Below are 23,508 nucleotides of genomic sequence, written 5' to 3'. Positions count from 1 at the left end.
TCACCACACGAGTACAGAGGAAAGAAGCTTTAGACAGTTTAGATCTGTCTGGGATTCACTATATGTGAGATGAATTTGAGTAAACCTTGAAATGTGAATGTAATTACCTTTGAAAATATCTTTCCCTCAAATATGGGTATTGAAATGGTTGTCTGATAAACAACCTTATAACAGGCTGTAATAAGCAATTCTAAGATGAAAATGATGGCAAAAGGCAAAACAGTCAATTGATAAAACCTCAGTACATTTGTAGCTAATACAAGCCTCCACTGGTGGCTTCTTAGGGAAAAGAGATCAATGTTTTTGTTCAAAGTGTATAGTGAGGAACAGCTTCTTGGCCAGAGAACCTTTATATAAGAAATCACACGTGTCCAGTGGAAACCTAAATGACATTTTAATTCATGTCAGGAGCTTGAGTCACAAACTAAGCCAAAGTTGCTTCTTAAAAAAGATGAATAAGCACTTGAAAATCTTCTGAACCACACTGTACCTATAGTCAACACTAATGTATTATACACTTAAAAATTAAGAGGATAGATTTCACGTCATGTTCTTATCACAATAAAACAAATTCAAAATAATAAACTTTTGTGTTTTCACAAAGGTAAAAAGCCTAACATTAATGAGTGCTTACTCTTTGCCCAAACACTGAGCAAAGCACTTTTCCATCACTGGTAGGTTCCCTATGTTGCTAAGGTTTAGTTGCTAAGTTGTATCTGACTCTTTGCGACCCTAGGTACTGTAGCCCGCCAGGCTCCTCTGTCCATGGGATTTCCCAGGCAAGAATACTGGAGTGGGTTGCCATTTCCTTCTCTGGGGAACCTTCCTGATCTAGGGATTGAACCTGAGTCTCCTGCATTAGCAGGCAGATTTTTTACTGCTGAGCCCCCAGGGGAGCACCAGGGAAGCCCCTCTAGGTCTCTCCAAGAAGGTATCACTGTTATTACTGTCAGTGGTGCAGAGGGACTGAACCATGGTGACAGTGTAAGGCAGGTAAGTCTTGGAGTGAGGATGCAAACCCAGGCAAGTCTGATTTCAGAACCTGAGCTCCTACCGCTAGGCTGTAATACTTTCCTGCTATGCTAAAAGGCTGAAGTAAATGTCAGATGTGCAGCAAGTTAAAACACTAGTTAACAGAACAGAGCAAATTTCTCTTTTCTAGTCGAGTTGCTTTTGAAATGGCATGAAAGAAAATGTTCTCAATTTGGTCACAATGGCATCTGTCTCCTATGATATTACAAACTACTTAAAAATTACCAGAATTTTATCCCTTGAATCATTTTAAACTCTGCCCTGGATCCTCTGTTCAATGCCTTTAACTAGCTAGACTGGTAGGTACTTTGACCAATCATGCTGTCTCTTTAGTGACATTTTGCTTTTTTTGAAAGATTTTTTTTTTTAATATGGACCATTTTTAAAGTCTTTATTGAATTTGTTACAATATTGTTTCTGTTCTTTGTTTTGGTTTTTTGGCCACAAGACATGTAGCTCCCCAACCAGGGATCAAACCCACACCCCCTGTACTGGAAGGTGAAGTCTTAACCACTGGGCCACCAGGGAAGTCCGTCATTTTGCTTTTTGATATCTTGAGAGAGAATTCCCTTCTTGTACCTGTCACTGCTGTGCCTTTAGCCATCAGTGAGTCTGTCTGCCCTGTCCACTTTCACTAGAGGATCTGAGTATCAAACCCTGAGGAGATGACTTGTGCAAATGTTTCTCTGAAGGTAATTTTTATATTGCATATGGCTCATGCAATATAGATCAGTGCTTCTCAGACTTTTTTTTTTTTGCATTTAAATCACTTAGGAATCTTGTTAAAATGTAGGATCTGAGATTTTGCCTTTGTAACAAGCTCTTAGACAAAGCGAATGATGCTAGTTCATGGACCACAATTTCAGTACCAAGGTGCTCAAGTATTCTTGCTGGGAAATCCTTGGACAGAGGAGCCTGCCAGGCTTATAGCCCACAGGGTCGTAAAGAATCAGACATGACTAACTGGCAAAACAACAATAATGCAAAACTACCCAGCTTTTCTTGGGTCTGAGAGAAAATCTGGTTTGATTCCAAACTCAGGGAGGAAAAAAAAAATCTTCCCTATAATTTTCTCATTTTCCCTAAGTTTGTATATATATGATCATAAGAAGTCAGGTTTGATATAAACCGAGTTAGGTTTTTATGTTTTCAAACAAAGGTATCTACAAAAATTACTTTTTAAATAAAATATTTCCATGTGGGCCCTAAATCTATGGTTTCAAAACATTTTTTCTTCTTGTCTTCAAAGTTTTTGAAATGTATATCCCTACTGTAAATGAGATCATGGAGAATCTGACTTGAAACTTCTAGAACGATCTGGCTACTAAAGAGCTGCCCATTCTCCAATCCAATCTTGGGGCAGGCAAGTATAAAGTTTCTTTGGTCAGTATACGCTAAATCCCAAACTCTGGACAGTAAAAGGAACAAAATCAGATTTTAGAACTGTTGTGAAATTAGCTCCTTGACAGTCCTTTTTAAATAAGAGCCAACTGTGGAATTTTCTAGATTTATTCAGAGTTCTCTTTCAGTTACCTTTGTTCCTACGCTCTTCCTATTACTGTCAGCATCACTCATTTTTGTTCTGACAAGAAGATACACAATCTTTATAACAGAAGCAAATGGAAAACTCCTACACTTGGGTCCCAAACTCAAATTGCACAAGTGGACACAAGTGAAATGAATGAGACATAGTCAGCAGTTGATCACGTCAAAAGGAAAACAAATCATTTCCTGAAAATTCAATATAAGTGACCAGAATAATGTTATTTAGCCGAGGGATGCATTAGTAGAAGAACAGTGCCTACGACAAAGGAGGTGATGGGTTTCCTCTGTTTTGTATTGGCAAAGCTATATTTGGGATAGTGTGGTGTTCAGATGTGTGTGCATACAAGAGTGTGTGTGTGTGAAAATCAGAGAAGGCCTAGTGAGACAGAAGGAGGGGCAGTCATGATTTTAGGAGAAACAAAGAAAGAGATGAACAGATTTCAGAAAGATAATCCAGCTGGTGGTTTAGCTTTTTGAAGATAAATGAATGGAAAAAAGATGGTGAGAAAGCTTCAAACTGTCATAGGTTAAAAGAATATTTACCTTTGAAATGTGTTCATTTGGGTTTAGAGTGAAAGTTAACCTAGTGATAACGGGTGAATGGGTGGATGGATGGGTGGACAGACAGGCCATTGAACACATTCTAGGTGCCATGCACTCTGTCAAGAATTCTAAATAGACTACATGATTTTATTCTCCAAAAAAATTAAATTCTTTAAAATTAGTATTATCCTCATATGAAAACTGATAACTCTGAGACATAGAAAACTAAAGTCATTGACCAGGTGACTCCATACTTTGTGCTCTTAACATCCAGTTCACAACCCCATGCAGTGATCACTGCAAGTTCGTTGCTCAGATCTCCCTCAAAACTTTGCTGGCCAACTGGGAGAAGTGCAGTTAGCCGACAGTCTCCAGCTGCCGACACCCTCAGGCTCTGCTTCAGCTTTCTACCAGAGACTGAGCTGCTTCTGAGAAGCCCATGCCAGTGACTGGACATGGCGGTGTGGGGGTAGAGGGGATGATAGGATCTCTGCCCACCATGGAGCTCATCTGATGGACGGTCTTTTCTCAAGAGCTCCCGTTGAGTTGTCCCAGACTGTCAGATCAGTGTTGCAGTCAGATCAACCTGTCTCCTCCCCGCTTCGATCTATAGGAGTTGGTTGGGCTTCCCAGGTAGTCAGACAGTACAGAATCTGCCCATAGTATGGGAGACCCAGGTTCAATCCCCAGGTCAGGAAGATCTCCTGGAGAAGGGAATGGCTACCCACTTCAGCATTCTTGCTTGGGAAACCCCATGGACAGAGGAGCCTGGCAAGCTACAGTTCATGGGGTTGCAAAGAGTCGGACACAACTGAGCAACTAATACACACACATAGGAGTTAGTCAACAAGGGAAAAAAAAAGGAAGAAGGAAATTTCTTCTCCTCCAACATCCATCTCAACATCTGTTTCTTGGGAGGCCCAATTCACACACTATCTTCAAATATTTGGAGTCCCATCATATGAAAGAGCAATTGTTTTCATACAGTGATAGTGGTTGAATTGGTATTATACAAAGTGACTGGAATAGTAGGGAAGTGGCTTTTACATACACAGAAGGAAGGACTTTCTAACTGTTGTTGTTTAGTCACTAAGTCGTTCTTTGCAAATCTGTGGACTGTAGCCCGCCAGGCTCCTCTGTCCATGGGATTTTCCAGGCAAGGATACTGAAGTGGGTTACCATTTCCTTCTCCAATTCTACAACTAGAACTGCCCAGACAGTCAAATGGGCTGATTCAAGACTGATGAGTTCCTGGTCACCACAGTCTTTTGGACCAATTGAAGGACTGCTTGGCATATGAATGCCATACGCCATTACTATTATCCCCATCCCATACACACTAGAGCATCTAACATGCTGAACATCCACAGTGCTGAGTAACAAAAATCAAATTAATTTAGCAAGCCACACCAGGAGGATCCAAACCTCTGAGTTCTCGGTGTCTCCAAGCTTCTGGGTTCACATATCCACACTTGTAGACTTCCAGGGCAGCCCAGAGGTTCTCCAGGACAGATCAGCCTTTGCCCACAAATTTTTCTTTTTCTTTAATCAAAGTGCTCTAACAAGTGAGTTAAGGCTGGGGGTTCATTGGGCCCATGGGCTATTTGGCCGGATCAAAACCAAACTGCACACATGCTCTATTAAACAGACTGTAATCTGAGGTTCAATTATTTGATGAAATTCTAATGATGTCCTCCATGGACACCCGGTTCTCAAGGTCAATACCTTGCATACCAGAGCTAGAAAGATTCTCCTTTTCAGAGCTGTTATTAAAATTCTCCTCCCTTCAAGACACACCCACATCAATGAGTGGATACCCACTTGTCCCCTTCCAGGACTTCTATGATGGTGAGCTTACATAAATAATCATACATTTCAGATAGCAAAATAAGGTATGGGAAAGTCTGATAGAAAAACAGTAACCTAGTCAGCAAAGGGATTTGTCTATAAGGAGATATTCATCATGTCTACAAATATTTATGGAGCACCTATCAAAGGTTAGAGAATCTTGCAGGTGCTAGAAACACAGTGATGTGCCTGACAAGTTTCTGATTTCCTGGAGGATGTATTCAGATGCCATTGAGGCAGCCCACTGACCCTTCACTGAGAGCAGTAAGCAAAGCCACAATCCCTGATGATGAACCTACAGAGAGTGTGCCGAGGAGTCTCCAAACTTCCCTCTCTCCCATCCCCAAATTCCTGCAGCATCTCTGCCATTTAGAGTCCACATTTTCAAGAAATACTTTATTATACCACTAGAGATCTGAAGCAAATGCATAAAATTTGCAAGAGGGGTTTTAAAAAAAAAAGCAAGCTCAGCATATTGGGGAGCTTTTAAAACTGATGATGCAGCTGACCTCCTGGAGACAAAGGCAGTGGGAGGGCTTTACTGGTCTAAATAAATAGGAGTCTCTGGGCTGAGAACCCACAGTGTGGATCTGAAGCTGAAGTCTGAACTCCACCTTGAGGCAGAATGAGGTTCACCCCTGGATCTCTGCTGCTTATGCTGCTGGCCTTCAGCCTCTCTCCTGTCCGTGGTGAGAACCTTCACTTACGTTGTCATTTGTGCTTGGAGCTCAAATGGTCTTCAGCCATTTCAAATTTTTTTTTTTCAATCAGAAAATGAGGGGAAGTGTGAATGAAGGGGGGAAAACTGTTCAACGACTCCTAGATTTCTAAAAGTAAGGTGTTCAGAGATTTAACTCTTAGAGGCTGGAAATATTTGTATTGCTAAGACTGTTGTCCAGAGAAGGGGGAGATGCTGGAGGTCCCAGGTCCCTGGGACTGACACTCGGCTGCCTATTCCTAGCCTTTTTAAGATGCCACTCTGCCTATTACTCATTTTTTCCAGCTATCTCTTCTTCACTTTGCCTCTCTACGCTACCCATTTTTGACCAAACGCTATTGACTCCAACCCGTTGGTCTCCTGCAGGAATAGTCTAATACAATTGTTTAGGGTCAGCTCTGTCATGAAATATTGTTAAATACAACAGGAATACTCAAGTACACACTTTCTGCCAAGAAGCAGACTTCCAAGTCTAAATGGGGAGGTTTTCTTTGTGTAAATAGGTAAATATCTAGCTGAACGGTGAATTTTTATGCAACTGAAGGGATCATCAGATTCCACCAGGAATTATCATGTGTAGGATGACATATTTTGCTCAGGTGCAGAGGACCAGTTTTTGTTCTTAAAATGTGGGAATATTTTTTCCCAATTTTAACCCTGTTTCACGTCATTTCATTCTTTAAGATCCTCATCTCTTTCTCCTTCTATGAAGCTTTTCCATGGCTGCTGGCAAAGTCCCCTATTCTCATTCATGCAGTTTGGACCTTGGGGGAAATACAGCATTCTGTGATACTTTAGTTTTTGTTCATTTGTTTCCTCCACCAAACTGTAAACACCTGGAGAGCCTGGTTCCTTTATTTGCAATTCTGTGTCCAGCAGAGTGGTGGGCACTAGGGTTAAAGAAAGTAGAATTCCTTAAAATATATAAGACAGGTTACCTATTAAAGTAACTAGTATATTTTTTGATGTTGAATATAAACAGTTGAATTTTTATTATTGGCAGTTTTTGATAATGATTTACAACTGAGTTAGAGGACCAACATATTAAACAAAAACAAAAAATATCTTCATGGTATTTCCTTAGAGAAAGAGGGAGGGTTGGGGGAGTAGGGGGTAATGATAAGAAAGAGCTTGATAGAGTTACAGCTTGATAATGCTCTGGGAGACTCAATTAACTAGTTCATTTCTGGTTTTTTATGTGTTGGGAGTAAAGATTGATCAATTTTATGTTGCATGAATTATAACTGAGTTGTAAGTTCTCACAGTGGCCATTCTCAAATTTTATTATATGGGCAACCACCTGAGTACTAATATAATGCTATCACAAATTTTAATAGGTATTGTGTTTTTAAAAAGCTGACTTTAAGGTTTTGATAGAAAATGTTTGGAAATAAGCCAAGACAAGCAGAAATGCACAAACTAAAGGCATATGGGTGGAAGTACTGACTTGAAATGTTTAAATCTTCAATTGCACAGTATGAAAGATTACTGATTAATTCTAGTTGTAAATTATATGCCAAAGGGATTAAAATAACTGATTCTGTGTTTATAGGTGTTCTGGAGACCAATAACATAAACTTAAAGTGTAAATGCTTTGGAGAGGCTTTCAACTATCTCCCCATTCAGCTCATTGAAAAACTTCAAATCTTCCCCCGTGGGCATGGATGTCCAAGGACAGAAATCATGTAAGTTGCAATAAAAAATAATGTATGATTCCTCAAAGTGATTAACTTGGAGTGTTACTAGCAATTAATTCTCAAACTAATAACGAGAATCAGTAAAACTTGTTAAGTACATACTTCGTGAGGGTAGGGGTAAGGTCCTAGCTAACGCACATGCTTTGTGAACATGCACTCACTGTATTCTTTCAAGAGCCCTTTCGGGTATATCTGTTGTTACCATTTCTTTACAAACGCAGAAACTGAGGCTTAGGGAAGCTGCCCTGAGACATACCACTAAACAGGGACAGAACCAAGATTCTTCTCTATTCCATCAAATTCCAATTGCCAGCAGAAGCAGACAATTTGTTCCCCAGAAGTTAAAGAGCAAGAGAATAAGTACCCACATCAGTCCTTGGTGAGAATGTCTGTTTATCTTATGGAATCGCCCTTTAGGTTCTGTCAACTGTGAATTCCTAACTTTGCTTTAAAAACTAGGCTAACGGGACAGTAGTGGCTTCAAGAAATTTAACAGACATTTTCTTTTATTGAGATGGTATAGCCCCTTTCAATAAGCCCTTTTCTGTACTCCCAGAGACATCAGTGGATTCCTTTCTTAGGGCATTTTCCTTTATTTATATATGCTTTCCCTTTATTTATATATGCCTTTATTACAGCCTATCAAATGGGACAAACATTGCATGCAAAGCCCCTAGTACAGTGCCAGACAGTGTAAAAAATGTTCAGTAACTGTTAGCTATAATTATTTGGTATTATTGTGTTGAAACATTCAGGTTGGTTTGTCTGTTTTTCTCTTTCATTCCATCAGAAAATAAGTTCTTTACAGATAGGAATCAGACATTATTCATTTCCCTATTCCTGATGTTTATCCCTTTCTTTTCAGGTGGGAGAGGGTCAACAAATGTTGGATTGACTATTTTTAAGGGAGCCTGTAGATCTTTTAACTATCACTGCCTAGGACTGTGATTTCTTCTTCCTGGATCTATCTTGAATGAACCAAGGCCCCCCGCAGCACCTTGAACTACAGTCAGAGCATCCTTCTCAGGGCAGCCCTGGCTTGGCTTTCATTAGCAACTTTTCCCTTGGTTGCTTTAACCTTTGGAAATATTTGTAAGCAGCTACTTTTTGTTTGGGCTTCCCTGGTGGCTCAGATGATAAAGAATCTGCCTGTAATGTGGGAGACCTGGGTTCAATCCCTGGGTTAGGAAGATCCCCTGGAGAAGGGCATGGCTACCCACTCCAGTATTCTTGCCTGGAGAATCCCCATGGACAGAGGAGTCTGGTGGGCTACAGCCCATGGGGTTGCAAAGAGTCAGACACAATGGACGACAAAGAACAGCACTCTTTGTTTGTCCCATTTTGATATTAGGGCTTTGGGTTTCAGACTAGTTGTGCTTCACTTGTAATAAAGAAACATGGGATATCAATAATAAGTAGGGACAGTTTTCATTAGAAAGACATTACATTTTCACTACTATCATTGATAATAAAAAATTCTGACTAAATCATGATTATTGCCCTCCAACTTGGAGATGTGAAGGATAGTCATGACCTATTTAGGAGTAATTCCTCTGGCTGTCTAGAGCAGCAGTTCCCAGTCTTTTTGGCACCAGGGACTGGTTTCATAGAAGACAATTTTTCCACGGACCAGAGTTGGGGGATGGTTTTGGGATGACAAGTGCATTACTTTTACTGTGCACATTATTTCTATTATCATTGCATCAGCTCCTCTTCAGATCATCAGGTATTAGATCCCAGAGGTTGGGAACCCCTGGTCTAGAGAACAGAGACTTCCTTCTGTTTTTCTATTACCAGGTTCTCTGTCATGACTCAAGTCTGTCATCTCTCTACCAGGGGAAGTAATACACTCTAATTCTCTCTACTTAAATTGTTTTAAAGCGATACAAATTTATCTTCTCACCAGAGTCTACATTTCTGAATTTTAACTAGATATACAAGCAAAAGTTGCAAATAATTATGAAAAATTCATGGCAGTCAGCAGTGAAAATACTAGTGCAGACAGTCAGAAATCTGTATTTCTACCATGAACTCAGAAACCAAGTTGGAAGGCTCTGGCCAAGAGCCCAACAGGTCTATGACCTCTGACTCTGTAGTTTTCAATTACAAGGGTAGAGTTTCAGAGCTAGATGGATGGATCTTTGCCATCTGTCATTTTATAGCTAAAATGAGACACATCAAGAAATCACATTTTGTTCAAGATCACCCCAATGGAGAGTAGACCCTCCCAGTTTGCTGTTACCTGGCAAACCTCATTTCTTCCACTGCTGGTAAGACATTTTGGCACTTGGTAACCATTCAGATACGCCCAAGTGGAGCAGCGGCTAAAACTGGGGGTTATGGAGTCAGCCAACCTTTATTTGAATCCTGCTTTATCATGCATTTCTTGTGCAATCTTGGACAAATTATTTAAAGTCTTCTGGAGGAAGCCTCAAGTTCCTCATCTGAAGGTGAGGAAATAGCATTTCCTTAAGCACAGGATTCTTGTGAGATTGAGATAATTCATATTACCTTCTGAGCATAGTGGCTGGCACATTTTAAGTGCTTGATCAGTATCAATGGATGATTATCCCTACTGCCTTTGCTGTTGCTTAATTTTCAGAACATTGAAAGTCTTGCTCACTGATGGTTTCGTCAAATGCAGATGTCACTCAGAGCAATTGGCTCTGTAAACCTCTCCCACAGTAAATTTCATTGGATTTTTCTTTTCACATAAAAGGTCTTTAAGAGTTTTCTTTAGTCTATTTTGTTTTCCCAAGCTCAATGGACAAACACATTTTAAAGATATTATGATACAGCTTTTGGAGAAGGAAATGGCAACCCAGCTCCAGTACTCCTGCCTGGAGAATCCCATGGACGGAGGAGCCTGGCGGGCTACAGTCCACGGGATCATAAGAGTTGGATAAGACTTAGCGACTAAACGGGCTTCCCTGGTGGTTCAGCTGGTAAAGAATCCGCCTGCAATGCAGGAGACCTGGGTTTGATTCCTGGGTTGGGAAGGTCCCCTGGAGAAGGGAAAGGCCAACTCCAGTATTCTGACCTGGAGAATTCCACAGACTGTACACTCCATGGAGTCACAAAGAGATGGACATGACTGAGAGACTTTCACTTTCACTTTATCGACTAAACCAACAACTTAAAACTTCAGGAGTGAGCCAAACTTGGAGTCAGTTATTTGTTCCATCTCCAATTCATGTAAAGGTTGTCAGCAAAATACTAGCCTCTGACAACTGAGAGTCTGTCAATTCATATTCAGTTCCACCAACTCACACAGTGAGTCTCAAATGGGTTTTTTTTTAATGATCAGACTTCATGCTGCAAATCACCTGCTTCACATCTAAAACTGCCTACCTCCAAATATACCTCATGTGGGGATCTTTATTTTCATACTCAACTCTTTCCTAAAATGCAGGACTGACTGCTTTATTTTTATTTATTTCCCCCCAGAGTCTGGATGAAGAATCAGTCACCTATCTGCTTGAACCCTCAAGCCACGTGGACACAAACACTAATCAAAGTGTTAAGGTGAGTCAGGCATATCTACAGTTTGTAGATTCAATTGCACTGAAGGGTTTCCTTTTTCCAGACAACCAAAATGGGGACCACTTTAAATTTATGAAACATTCCTAAGACAAATACCTATTCTTCACTATTATCACTTATCAGATGGAGTTGAGACAGCTCATTCTGGCAGCTCAGTAAACTAAACTGGAAACCAGTGGGCGCAAAATGCCTTATTTGAAATCTCCAGGGGAAAGCCACAGTTTCTGGCAAGTCTTTCTCTAAGCCTGACTCTCTTGTTTTATTTTTTTTTTTTTTTCCCCACAGCAAACGTACTTGGTCAATTTCACCAGCTCCAGTGGTTAAGAGAAGGACTGCCTGATGCCAATGTTCCCATCAAGGACACCTGTGTTCACCCATCATTCGTGCTCTGGGTTTTAGTTTTGTGTTTGGTTGAATCTTTTCCAGAAAAAGATCTTCCCATCTGCTTTATTTTAAAAATACAGTACCCTACAAACTCAAGAGTTTGGAGGCAGAGCCTTTAAGGAGGAAAGTTTCTTTAAGGCTAGTTCCTTCGTTATAAATGATAAAGATTACTTTCAATAATACACCTGTTGTTGAATGCTGAATTTTCCTACAAAACAAGTGGCTTGAATTAAGGAGGAAATGATGAAATGCATTTCAATCATTTTACACCCTAAGAATAGCAAGCTTCCATAAGAGATTTAAAAAGCTGCCTGAGAAACCAATGGAATTTTAGCCTTACAAGAAACAGAGAGTTCACATAATAGACATCCTTCATTTAAAAGCTCACTACTGAGAGAAAAAGGTCCTTCTACTTTTAAAGAGTTCCTTTGTAAGATTTACTCTCACAGATAAAGCTAAGAACACTTAAAGATCCCCAGACTTAAATTCATAAAATTTTCAGGAAAAGCATTTAGATGTATTGTTTCCTGCATTTGTTTTGATGAATTTTTTAAAAAATCACGTCTTTTGCACAGACTTTTTTTCTTTTTTCTTTTGGTCTTCAGTGTTCTTTAATGCTTTCTATTAATCTAATGCTGTTCAATAAACTTAAGCAAATGTTTTATTTAACTATGAGCGGTTCATTCTTAATGGAGCATTTTTTCAGAGGTCTGCTCCTGAAACCATTTACCTCAGATTAGGACTTGAAGCCATGTGCTGGAACTCAAACCCAGGCAAAACCCAGTTTAGGACTGGAATTCACACGGCCAGGGCTTGAACCCAGCCAAAACCCATGGTCTTCCAACAGAGATCACAGACCTGGTTCAGGTTCTTGATGTCTCATTGTGGAAGAATTCAGCGAGAGACTAAGTGGATAGCTAAGGAGTGGATTTATTCAGAGAGAAACACAGTCCACAGACAGAGTGTGGGTCATGGCAGAGGGCAAGTCAGTGGTCCCAGAATGTGGGTGGTTAGTTTTTATGGGGTGGGTAATTTCATAGGCTAGTGTGTGGGAGGATTATTCCAGCTATTTTGGGGAAGGCATGGAGATTTTCAGGAGCTGCCCATGTTTTGGTCTTTTGACAGTGCCTTGGAACTGTCATGATGCTTCCGGCGTGTCATGTAGCTTGCTGATTGAGGATCAAGGTCCAGTTGAAGTTGATTTGTTTGCCATCTTGGACCCATGTGATTCTGATTGGTTTGCGTTGTGTCCGTGGGCTATGTAATTCTTTTAAAGGTTGTGCCCTTCCCGCTTCCCTCCTGCTTCACTCCCAGCATGCTCAGGTTCCAGGCTATATTTGGTTCCCTCTTTCATTTTTTTATTTTTATTTTTAGATTTATTTTTACTAAAGGTATCTTGGGAGGGAGTAAAGAGTATCTATAAATGCTACATTTACTGTTGTCCACAATTCAATGTTTACTTCTTTATTTCTAACACACACACACACACGCAAGGATTATAAAATGCCATCAAAATCCTGCATTCATTCTTTAGTTTGATTCTGATCTTTTTGAGAATGTAGCTAGCATTCAGGGCACTCAAAAAAAAAAACCAAAAACCCATGTATTCTTACAATATTAGGTGGGTTAACACCCTGGGTTTGTATATGTAGAAGCTGAGACAAGAGGGGTTAAGTTACATGCTCAAAGCCTTACAACTTCTAAACAGCAAGTCAAAATTTGAACCCAGGCAGTCTGGCACCGGAATCCCTGCTTCTAACACCTCCACTAAGCTGATTCCATATGGGGTTGGGTACCAGAAGCTCCATTTTACAGAAGCAGGAACTAAGTCAAAGAGATATTCACGAGTCCCAAGTCACATAATTAGTAAGAGACAAAACCGGAATTTGAACCCAGGGCCATCTGACTCCTAAGCTAATGCTCCTAGTTGTGACACTACACTGCCTAAAGTCTTCTTGCCCCTAAATGTACTTTTTACTCCAATTCCTTCCCTCCTCCCCTCCTTTCCAGGATCAATCAAAGCCAGAAGAAGGATGGGAGTTCCAGGATTTTCAGGCCTCCACCTGAGTTGGCATATCTGTTGAGCATGACCCAGGGGGACTGGACAAGTGGGAGGGCGAATGCAGAACGAAAGGCAAAAATCAGGGCCCTTGAGGGCTTCTAAACTTGCTTTAAAAAAACCAAAAAACCTAGGCACCCATTCCTCAAAGTCACAGTAGATTTAGGGGTATCTGGCCTGATTTAGAACAGGAATAGTAACCCATAGTTTGATGCAGGATAACTTGCTGAGTCAGTTAGTTGAGTGAGGGAAAGGGATCCTTAGCTGACCTGAATGGGTTTTGGTCTAGAAGGGAGAATGGTGAAACAGTAAGGCAGAATTTAGGCCATTTATGTCTATATACATACGTTGTTGTTGTTGTAGTTTCGTTGCTAAGTCATGATCGACTCTTTTGCGACCCCATGTACTGGAGCCTGCCAGGTTCCTCTGTCCATGGGATTTCCCAGGGAAGAATACTGGAGTGGGTTGCCATTTCCTTCTCCAGGGGATCTCCGCGACCCAGGGATTGAACCCGCATCTTCTGCATTAGCAGGTGGGTTCTATACCGCAGAGCCACCAGGAAAGCCCACACACATACATACACACACATGAATTATTTAAAATCCATATAAGATAGAATTGAAGGGAAAATACAAGCTAATCCTGACCAAAGCAGAAAGTTCAACTCTGAAAAAATGGAATAAGAAGCTGTAAGGCCAAGCTACACAGGATCTTAGATGGAGAAAACAGGGAACCTTAACAAAGTGAGTTGAGCCCTGCTGGCTCTGCCCAGACTCCTCTGAGCAGCGGAGGCCCAAGGGCGGAATCATCCTGATTCTCCAGGGGAAGCAGAATTTTCCTTTGTTCCAATTGAAGGAGCTCAGCCCCACCTCACTGGGAAATGGGCTTCCCAAAAGTATGAGTTCTGTCCTAAGGTTTTCCTTTTCCCTTCCTTCCTACAATTTCCCTTCCCTTCCTTTCTATAGTTCTCCCCTCTCATATGACATTTTACAGCTCCCAGTTCTTGGTAAGGATTGGCATACAGCCTAGGCTTTACTTGCTCTGAGATGACATTTGGAGGTACTTTGGAACAGAATGAGTGGTTGACAAAAAACCTGGTAGAACTGAGAAAAAGAGGAGGGCCGTGAATCAGAAAGGTAATATTTGAGAGACATGCCATTTTGTGACCCTCAAGGACAGAAGTTCTCTTGTGTAGTCTCTCTGAAGAGCAGCATCTGGAAACTTTTAAAAATATATATATTTCTCAAGCTCTTCTCCAAACCTACAACATAAGGCACTCAGGAGTTGGGCCCAGCAATTTGTAGTTAACAAACTGTGATATAATAAAAATTACTTTTGGTCCTTGTCTCTGGTTCCTGGCACAGCGCTCAAAAAACCCTTGGAATTGCCTGACTGATAGGAGTGTTTTTGTTATTCACAATGAGCCCTGTTCAAACACATCTGGTTTTATTCTAATGAGGTGACTACTGGTGAACTCCTGAATAACTTCAGGGTCAGGAATAGTTGCCAGAAGAACCAACCACATGATTAGAGGGTTGGAACTTTCTGGTTGAGTTCAATCATCAATGGCCAATGGTTTAATCAATCATGCCCCATAATGAAACCTCCGTAAGAACTCCTAAACAACAGCATTTGGAGAGTTTCTGGGTTGGTGAACACACTGAGATGCTGGGAGGGTGGTGCACCCAAAGTGGGTATGGAAGTACCTCCTCCCCTACACTTTATCCTAGGCAACTCTTCTATCTGATTATTCCTGAGTTGTATCCTTTGTAATAAATCTGTACTAGTAAGCCAAGGACTTTCCCAAGTTTTGTGTATCACGCTAGCAATTATCAAATCAGGAGCAGGGAAGAAGTCATAGGAATCTACAAATTTGTAGTTGGCAATGCAGAAATGTGGGTAGCCTGAATACCCCATTTGCAACTGGTGTCTGAAGTGGTGGCAGCCTTGTAAGATTGACCCATCAGGTTGTAGGTTCTATGCTAACTGCAGATGATTAGTGTCAGAATTGAATTGTTGGACACCCAGTTAGTATCAGAGAATTGGAAAGTTGACTGATGTCAGTAAACACTTAGAAAAAAACTTTGACATACCCTCCAGGTGGTTATGATGTCAGTAAAATTTGAAAAGCACTCTTCTAGGGTAAGGGTTTCTAATGCTTACAGTATATTAGAGTCATCTAGGGAGCTTTTTTTAATATTAGGTTAATTGTTATAACTTACATACAGTAAAATTCACCCTCTTTAAGTTTTCAGTTCAATGGTTTAGTTTGAATAGTCCCTTAGTCAGCTTGGGCTGTTCTAACAATGTACCATACATAGATTGGATAGCTTATAAACAACAGAAATTTAATATTCACAGTCTGGAGGCTAAAGTCCAAGATCAGAGTGCAAGCATAGATTCTGGTGAAAGCAGAGAAGAGAAGTGAGTTCTCTGATGACCCTTGTAAGGTCACTAATCCTATTCAGGAGGGCTCCACCTTTATGACCTCATTGTAATACTAATTACTTCTCAAAGATCCCACATCCTAATATTATCACAATGAAAGGTAAAGTTTCTACCCATGAATTTGGGATGAGACACAAACATTCTGCAGTGATGAGAATACCTGCAATGCAGGAGACCCAGGTTCATTCCCTGGGTTGGAAGATCTGGAGGAGGACATGGCAACCCACTCCAGGATCCTTGCCTGGTGAATTCCATGGACAGAGGAGCCTGGCGGGCTACAGTCTGTGGGGTCACAAGAGTCAGACACAACTTAGTACTAAACCACCACCACAAACATTCAGTTCATTTCAGGCCCAGCCCCTGTTCTATTCTATAATCTTATTGTTTCCAGAATGTCATACAAATGGAACCATACAGTGTACAGCATTTGTCAATTTTCACTTTGCATAATGGTTTTGAGATTCATCTGTTGTTGAAGGTATCAGTAGTTTACTCTTTGTTGTCCCTAACTACTGTTCCACTGCATGAATATGCCACAATATGTTTAGTCATTCACCAGTTGATAGTTCAGTTGTTTTGAGTTTTGATCTACTGTGGATAAAACGGCTGTAAATATCCATGCACAAGTCTTTATAGAAACATGTGATTTTGTTTCTCTCAAGTAAATACTGAGAAGTGAGATTGCTGGGTCATGTGGTATATGCATATTCAACTTAATTAAGAAGCTGTTAAACTGTTTTTCAAAATAGAATTCCAGATAATCAATAGGCAACTCTTGTGCAAAATGAAGAACATCTTGTACAAGGAATATTTAGGAATATCTGGAATATTTAGGAAATAATTGTCTTTGTCATATTAGCTAGAATACACAACTAGGAGAAAATAGGACCTAACCTCGTGTTTTTAACTGCCATTGTGCCCTTAACATGCCAGTGGATTTGAATTAATCGATAATTGTTATTAAGATTTAATGGCTTCCCAGTCTGCACTAGAGGTAAAGAACCTGTCTGCCAATGCAGGAGATGAAAGAGACCTAGGTTTGAACCCTGGTTCAGAAAGATCCCCTGGAGAAGCAAATGGTAACCCACTCCAGTATTCTTTTTTTTTTTTTTCATTTATTTTTATTAGTTGGAGGCTAATTACTTCACAAAATTTCAGTGGGTTTTGTCATACATTAACATGAATCAGCCTCCCTGGGCAACCCCATGGACAAAGGAGCCTGGCGGGCTATAGACCATGGGGTCTCGAAGAGTCAGACACGACTGACTAAGCACACAACAGCATGTTAAGATTTAACACAATTTCATATTATTATGATTTTTGAGTTAAATTGCACTAAAATTATTTCATGATATTGATACCATGCAGGGCCCTGTGGGGCGTCTGGGCACAGAGCCTTTCTGTTTCCCCAATTTCTTTGATTATGGGAAACAGCCTTCATTCAGCCTCCATGACCTTTGCTGTGTGCTTAGTCTCTGGGTCACATCTGACTATTTGCAACCCCATGGACTGTAGCCCACCAGGCTCCTCTGTCCATGAGGATTCTCGAGGCAGGAATACTGGAGTGGGTTGCTATGCTCTCCTCCAGGGGATCTTCCCAACCCAGGGATCGAACCGAGGTCTCCCGCATTACAGGCGGATTCTTTGCCACTTGAGCCAGCAGGGAAGCCCTCCATGACCTTTGCTACGTTCCAATGGGCAGATCCAAGCAGCTGCTAATTAGGGAAGGGAGGGGATGCGAAACCAATGAGAAACAATCAAGAGCAGCCTTGGGGCAAGGCCCCGTTTCCCCATCCATGGATACTCACAACAATATCTGAGCTATTTTGCAGATACCGAAACCCCTCCCAGGTGGGAGAAATGAACAATTAATGATGGTATACTGTCCACAAGAATGTAGACCTCAGACCGGTTGGACCTGAAGGGTGATATTGCTGACTCCTACTTAGCTCACCACCAATCCATCAGAAGAATGTCCATGAGCTGCTCACATCTTCTTTGGAAAAATTACTAAAAAACTTGTTTCAACCTTCCACATATGGCTTTGAGGGCATTACCCCACTGTGTCCCCCTTTGCCTGGCAAAGCAGTAAAGCTATCTTTTTCTACTTCACCCAAAACTCTGTCTCCGAGATTTGATTTGGCACTGATGTATAGAGAACCTGAGCTTTCGGCATCAACATTAGGGCACTAGTATATATTCCCATAAAAAGCAAAATCAGGAATGTATCCATTCTCACCGGGAGTTTAAGATGACTAGCATTTATTAAATTCTTCCCTGTGGTATTATTTAGGGTTCCACTAGGAAAAGCGCAGTCAGCTGGGACTTTGAAGAAAAGTCATGAAGGCACTGTATCAGATGCATGGAAGGAACCAACAACGAATGTCAAGGCACCCGAGGACTAGCGACCATGACCACATCTGAAGGAGAAGGGGAGGAAAGGGTCATGGAAGAGTGTTTGGAGAACTGCCACTTGGAAGCTAAATTTCTTTAAAGAAACCCTGGCCACTGAGGGATCAACCCCAGCCAGGACTGAGCATAAACAAGGTGAGGAGGGAATAAATTCTCTCACCTCTATTTTCTCCCACCCTCTCATCTTCTGCCCCGTCCCCGCCCCCAGGACAAGGAAGCATTTTTAAATGACTGGTTTTTATTTGTCTGTTTCTGCTCATGCCACAAGGCCAGTAAGATCTTAGTTCCCTGACCAGGGTTTGAACCCAGGCCCTCCACAATGAGCATGGAGTCCTAACTGTAACAGGAGGGAAAGGAACAGGGCACAACTTTTGAAAGAATGACGTAGCCCAAAGACACAACATACACTGATTAGAATCAAATGGGACCAAGATGGCAAGACTAGACCTTGATCCTGAATCAGCAAGTGAAATGACATATCCATGCCATTTCCATGACTGTTCCAGCTGTCATATCCATGACAGTTCCAAGCCACTGGTAAAAGACCAAGGAGTGGCCAGTGGCCCAAATCCTGGAAATCTCTGCCCCTTCCCCAAAATAGTTGGAATAATCCTCCCGCTCACCAGCCTGTAAAAACTAACCATGCCAAACTTCAGGCTGCACTGGCCGTCCACGATGGCCCACGCTCTGTCTGTGCAGTGTGCTTCGCTCTGTGTCTGAATAAATCCACCTCTTACCTATCACTGTGTCTCTCACTGAATTCTTTCTGCAATGAGACATCAAGAACCTGAGCTTCATTAGGTCCAGAAACCAGGTATTGTGGGTTTTGGCTGGGTCTGAGTCCCAGCCACATGGGTTCAAGTCCCAAGTAGGGTTTTGGGGGGGTTTGAGTCCCAGCATATAGATTTGAGTCCCAATCTCTGGTAAATGGTTTCATAACCACTGAACTGTCAGGGAATTCCTAGGAAGCATTTTTTCCCAGCAAAACATCTGCAGCATAATTCTCTCTCTTCAAAACAGAGAGCCCTATAAAATACGATCTCTATATTTACCCAGGGAAATTAGCAGCTGGAAGAGGGTTGGATTGGGAGAAAAGCCAAGGCTAATTCTATTTTAAGAAGCAAAAAACTGCATTTTAAAAGGCAACACTCTGTCTATGGGGTCGCACAGAGTCGGACACGACTGAAACAACTTAGCAGCAGCATACCCTCATTGACCAAACTCATCCAGATGGGATCAGATGAGGAAACTAAAGTTCAGAGGGGTTAAGGAATTTGCCCAGAGTCACACAGCTATGAATGCCAATTCTGATATTTGAATCCCAGCAGGCAAACTCCATTTACCACATTCTCATTATTTTACTTGCCCAATGAAGGACTGTCCCAATTACAGCTCATACAATAAAAGTCAGGAAGCCTACATATGTAAAATTTTTTCATGTATTGCACTATTGGGGAAAAAATAGTTCACTCCTATGGTAGAAAATCAGTTTGATTTGCAGGCATTTTTTTTTTTTTCTCATCTGGATGACAATGTCTCCACTGGAGATCTGAAGATCAAATAAATAAACATCTTGCTATATTTCTAAATTGAGTAGGTCTAGAAGCTCCAGGATGCATCCCTGATCCAGCCCTCTCTCCTGGTGAAGTAGACAGTGGGACTAGCATCCTTGTCCCTCAAAGGTGAAAGATGAAGAGGGATGGGGACACAAATCATGCCTTCCTGGCCTGATTCTTTCTGGTTATCTCTGAGCAGTGCTCCCAGCAGAGGCTCTAGCTCTGACACATCCTCTGGCCTGGAAGCCCTTCTGTTTCTCATCCACTCCTGGACAACTGCCCTCCCCATCAATCCAGAGGCCAACCTAGTGCCCTCTGGTGACCTCACATGGCTCTGCAGCTTTCTTTTTTTTTTCATGTCATCTTTTATTATAGCCATAAATATTTATAAATTAAATCACTAAAGAACTCAATATTTTAAGGGACTAAGTCTCCAAAGTTCAGGAACCTACTGTACTTTCCTCTGTCATGTCAAAGATTAAAATATGAGAAGAAAAACTGTCAACTTCATAAATATTTCATTTGAAGCTTAAACTGAGTAGAATAAACAAAGTACTTGCAGAAATCTCAAGTAAGGAATTAATAGGCTGAATGCTGAACTAATAGTCTTGACACAGTTTGATTATCATTTGGATCAATCTTATGACTCATCGACTTTATTTATACCTCTGAGTAAATGCGAACACTTCTTTCAGAAGGTACAACAGAGCTTTAACAGAAGGGACACCTGCATTCATTCGCTATAACTCCGGACACTTATCTTGTAAAATGCTCATCTCTCATGTCCTGAACCTCTTGCTGAGCAGTGAATCTGTGCACAATCCATTTCTCTTTCGGCTGGGATTTTCTCTGGGGTCCAGGCTGCTGTCTCTGAGCAATTCTGACCGTGCTTCCTTGGGCATCTTGGTTTTGCAAGGAGTATTCTTAGAGATCACACTCTGTTTCAGCTCCAATGGCTTCTTCTAAACCTGTTAGAATACCATCAAGCTGTTCCACCATAAACTTGGCATCTTCCTCAGTGAAGCACATAGGTGGTTTTATTTTAAGCACGTTTCTATGAGGTCCGTCGGCACTGAGAAGCACTCACTTTTCTTTCATCTTGTAGATGACGTGCTGAGCTTCTGCTGTGGCGGGGGTCCTTTGCTGATGGTCCTTCACTAAGTCAATCCCAATAAAAATGCCAACGCCCCTGATATCTCCTATCAAAGTGTGTTTAGTCTTCTGCTTATTAAGTAACTCAGTAAGATAATTCCCTACTCTTGTGGCATTTCCTTGAAGGTCTTCATTTTTTATTACATCCAGGACGGCCAAACCAACAGCAGAAGATACTGGATTTCCTCCATACGTGTTGAAATACTCCATCCCAGAGGCACTGAAGGCTTCTGCAATTTCTTCAGTTGTTACCACGCATGCCATTGGGTGCCCATTGCCCATTGGTTTTCCCATTGTGACTATGTCTGGAACGAAGTCTTCACCAAACATTTGGAAACTCCAGAAATGTTTCCCAACTCGGCCAAAGCCTACTTGAACTTCATCAGCTATAAACACACCTCCTGCTCCACGGACACATTCTGCCACTTTCTGGAAGTAACCTGCTGGAGGAATTATTTGTCCGCCACAGCTCTGCATGGATTCAGCAATAAAGGCAGCAATCTTCCTTCCGCTGTTATCAGCTTCGTCAATAATTTTCTTCACTTCATCTGCATAAGCACTGGCTGGGTCTTCATGGTCTTCTCTGTATTTTCCTCGATAAGTATCTGGAGCTGGTGCCACATGCACAAATTCTTTCTTGACATCTTTGCCCTTTTGAAATTTATATGGACTGATCTCAATTAAAGATGATAGGTGACCATGGTAAGCATGGTCAAGAGTGATCACATCTTGGTGGCCTCTGAACTGCCGAGCCAGGCGTAAGGCTAAGTCATTGGCTTCAGATCCTGAATTTGTAAAATAGCAGAGAGTCTGTCCGGCAGGGTTGCTGAGAGGCGCTTGGCATATTCAACAATGTTGTTGTGGAGGAATCGAGAATTTGTATTTAGTAGTTCCATCTGTTTCTGGGCAGCTTTGACCACTTCTGGGTGGCAGTGTCCCACATGGGCAACGTTGTTGATGCAATCCAAGTACTGGTCGCCTTTCTCGTCAAACATGTACTGCCGCTGCGCTCACACTATTTTGATGGGATCCGCAGCAAAGAAAACTTTGCATGAAGGCCCGATGTACCTTCTCCTCAGCGCCAGCGTCTCTTGCTTGCTGCACAGTTCGCACATGGTGGCGGGGTGCCGAGCGCCCCCAGGGGTCTCCCCTCTCCAGCCCCTGTGCCCGCGTCCGGAGCCCGCGGGCTGCCCCCGCGGCGGCCCTTCCCGGTTTCCCCGCGTTGGGTCCCCTGGCCCTGGGCGTCAGAGGTCGCGGTCGGTCGGCTCTGCAGCTTTCAAGGAAGCTCTTCCGCACCTCCAGGTGGCTGGTCCCCAGAACCACCACGTTCAAATTGGAGACTGGGACAATGAGGGAGGTGACATCATGCTGGGTACGAAAGCCCTGCTTCCTTCCCTCTTCAGAGTGAGACCCCTCATTGCATCTTCCGGGGATTGCACACAAGTGTCAGTGCCCAAACTTAGGATCCTAGGGTCTTGCCTCTCGAAGTAGGGTCCCCCAAACAGCAATATTGGCATCATTTGAGAGCATGTTAGAAATGGAGAAGCTGAATCGGAACCTACATTTCAACAAGATTCCTGGATGATTTCTATGCAACTAATATAAATAAGGGCTTCCCTGGTGGCTCAATGGTAAAGAATTTGCCTGCCAATGCAGGACACCTGGGATCCATCCCTGGGTTGGGAAGATTCCCTGGAGAAGAAAATGGCAACCCACTCCAGTATTCTTGCCGGGAAAATTCCAAGGACAAAGAAGCCTGGTGGGCTACAGTCCATGGAGTCACAAAAGAGTCTGACATGATTTAACAACGAAGTAACATATAATTAAATTCTTTGGGTCTCATTTTTCTAAGTTTTCAGATGAAAATAGTATCTACCTCTTAAGGAACTAAGAATAAAAACATTTTTCAGATCAGCTAAAAATAATTTGGGGTCATTTCTGTGCTGTATAAATTCCAGGAAGCTGGGATTTTCCTTCTAAGGTCACTCTACTAGCCTTCGAAAAATGGTCATGGCCAACCCTCCAAGTTTAAGCCAAAGTCCTCTAGTGGCATCCAGTGGTCAGTTGTATAACATGGCAACATCGACCAACCTCACTCAATATGAGAATTCAGTAAACCCTAGAGCTGATCCAGGAAGATGGAGCCCAAAACCAGCATGTGACTCATCATGTGGCCTCCAGAAGAGGGACCAAACAGAGAAAGGTGGTTACAAACCCATTGTCACCTAAGGCCTGTGGCAGGTTTAGACTTATTCTTCTGAGCAAGAAAATGTATCCTAATTTACTATCAACTGCCAGGTGCCAAGCTAAAGAAAGATGTGCTCAATCTTTTATGCATCATCTCAAATTAGATGTGAAATAACCAAGGAGAGTTCAGTCAAGCTGAGACCCATTAGTCAGTCAATAACATTTCTAAAGTATTTTATAGCAAAAGGCAAATTGTTCACTCAGCTTCCTTGCCTGATTCAGGGGCTCCAACTTTGTGTCTTTCCATTTTCTTTTTTTAATAGAAGTATAATTGGCATGCAATATTACATTAGCTTCAAGTGTACAACATAATGATTTGACATT

The 23,508-nt window shown here is 41.8% G+C and overlaps 1 protein-coding gene and 1 pseudogene across 1 annotated transcript; one reads left to right on the top strand and one right to left on the bottom strand.

The window, feature by feature from the left end:
- The first annotated feature begins 5,541 nt into the window (after window positions 1–5,541).
- CXCL13 (C-X-C motif chemokine ligand 13) lies at window positions 5,542–11,979 on the top strand. Its single transcript, XM_020894643.2, has 4 exons — window positions 5,542–5,657; window positions 7,239–7,371; window positions 10,831–10,908; window positions 11,212–11,979. The coding sequence occupies exons 1-4, from the start codon at window positions 5,594–5,596 to the stop codon at window positions 11,264–11,266; spliced, it is 330 nt and encodes a 109-aa protein (XP_020750302.1). The 5' UTR covers window positions 5,542–5,593; the 3' UTR covers window positions 11,267–11,979.
- An 8,188-nt stretch (window positions 11,980–20,167) lies between these two features.
- Window positions 20,168–22,135, bottom strand: LOC110137943 (ethanolamine-phosphate phospho-lyase pseudogene; annotated as a pseudogene).
- Window positions 22,136–23,508: the final 1,373 nt, after the last annotated feature.

The sequence above is a fragment of the Odocoileus virginianus genome, chromosome 29, assembly GCF_023699985.2.
Source record: "Odocoileus virginianus isolate 20LAN1187 ecotype Illinois chromosome 29, Ovbor_1.2, whole genome shotgun sequence".
Classification (NCBI taxonomy): Eukaryota; Metazoa; Chordata; class Mammalia; order Artiodactyla; family Cervidae; genus Odocoileus; species Odocoileus virginianus.
The sequence above is the reverse complement of the archived record's forward strand: the minus strand, read 5'-3'. Positions and strand labels throughout refer to the sequence as shown.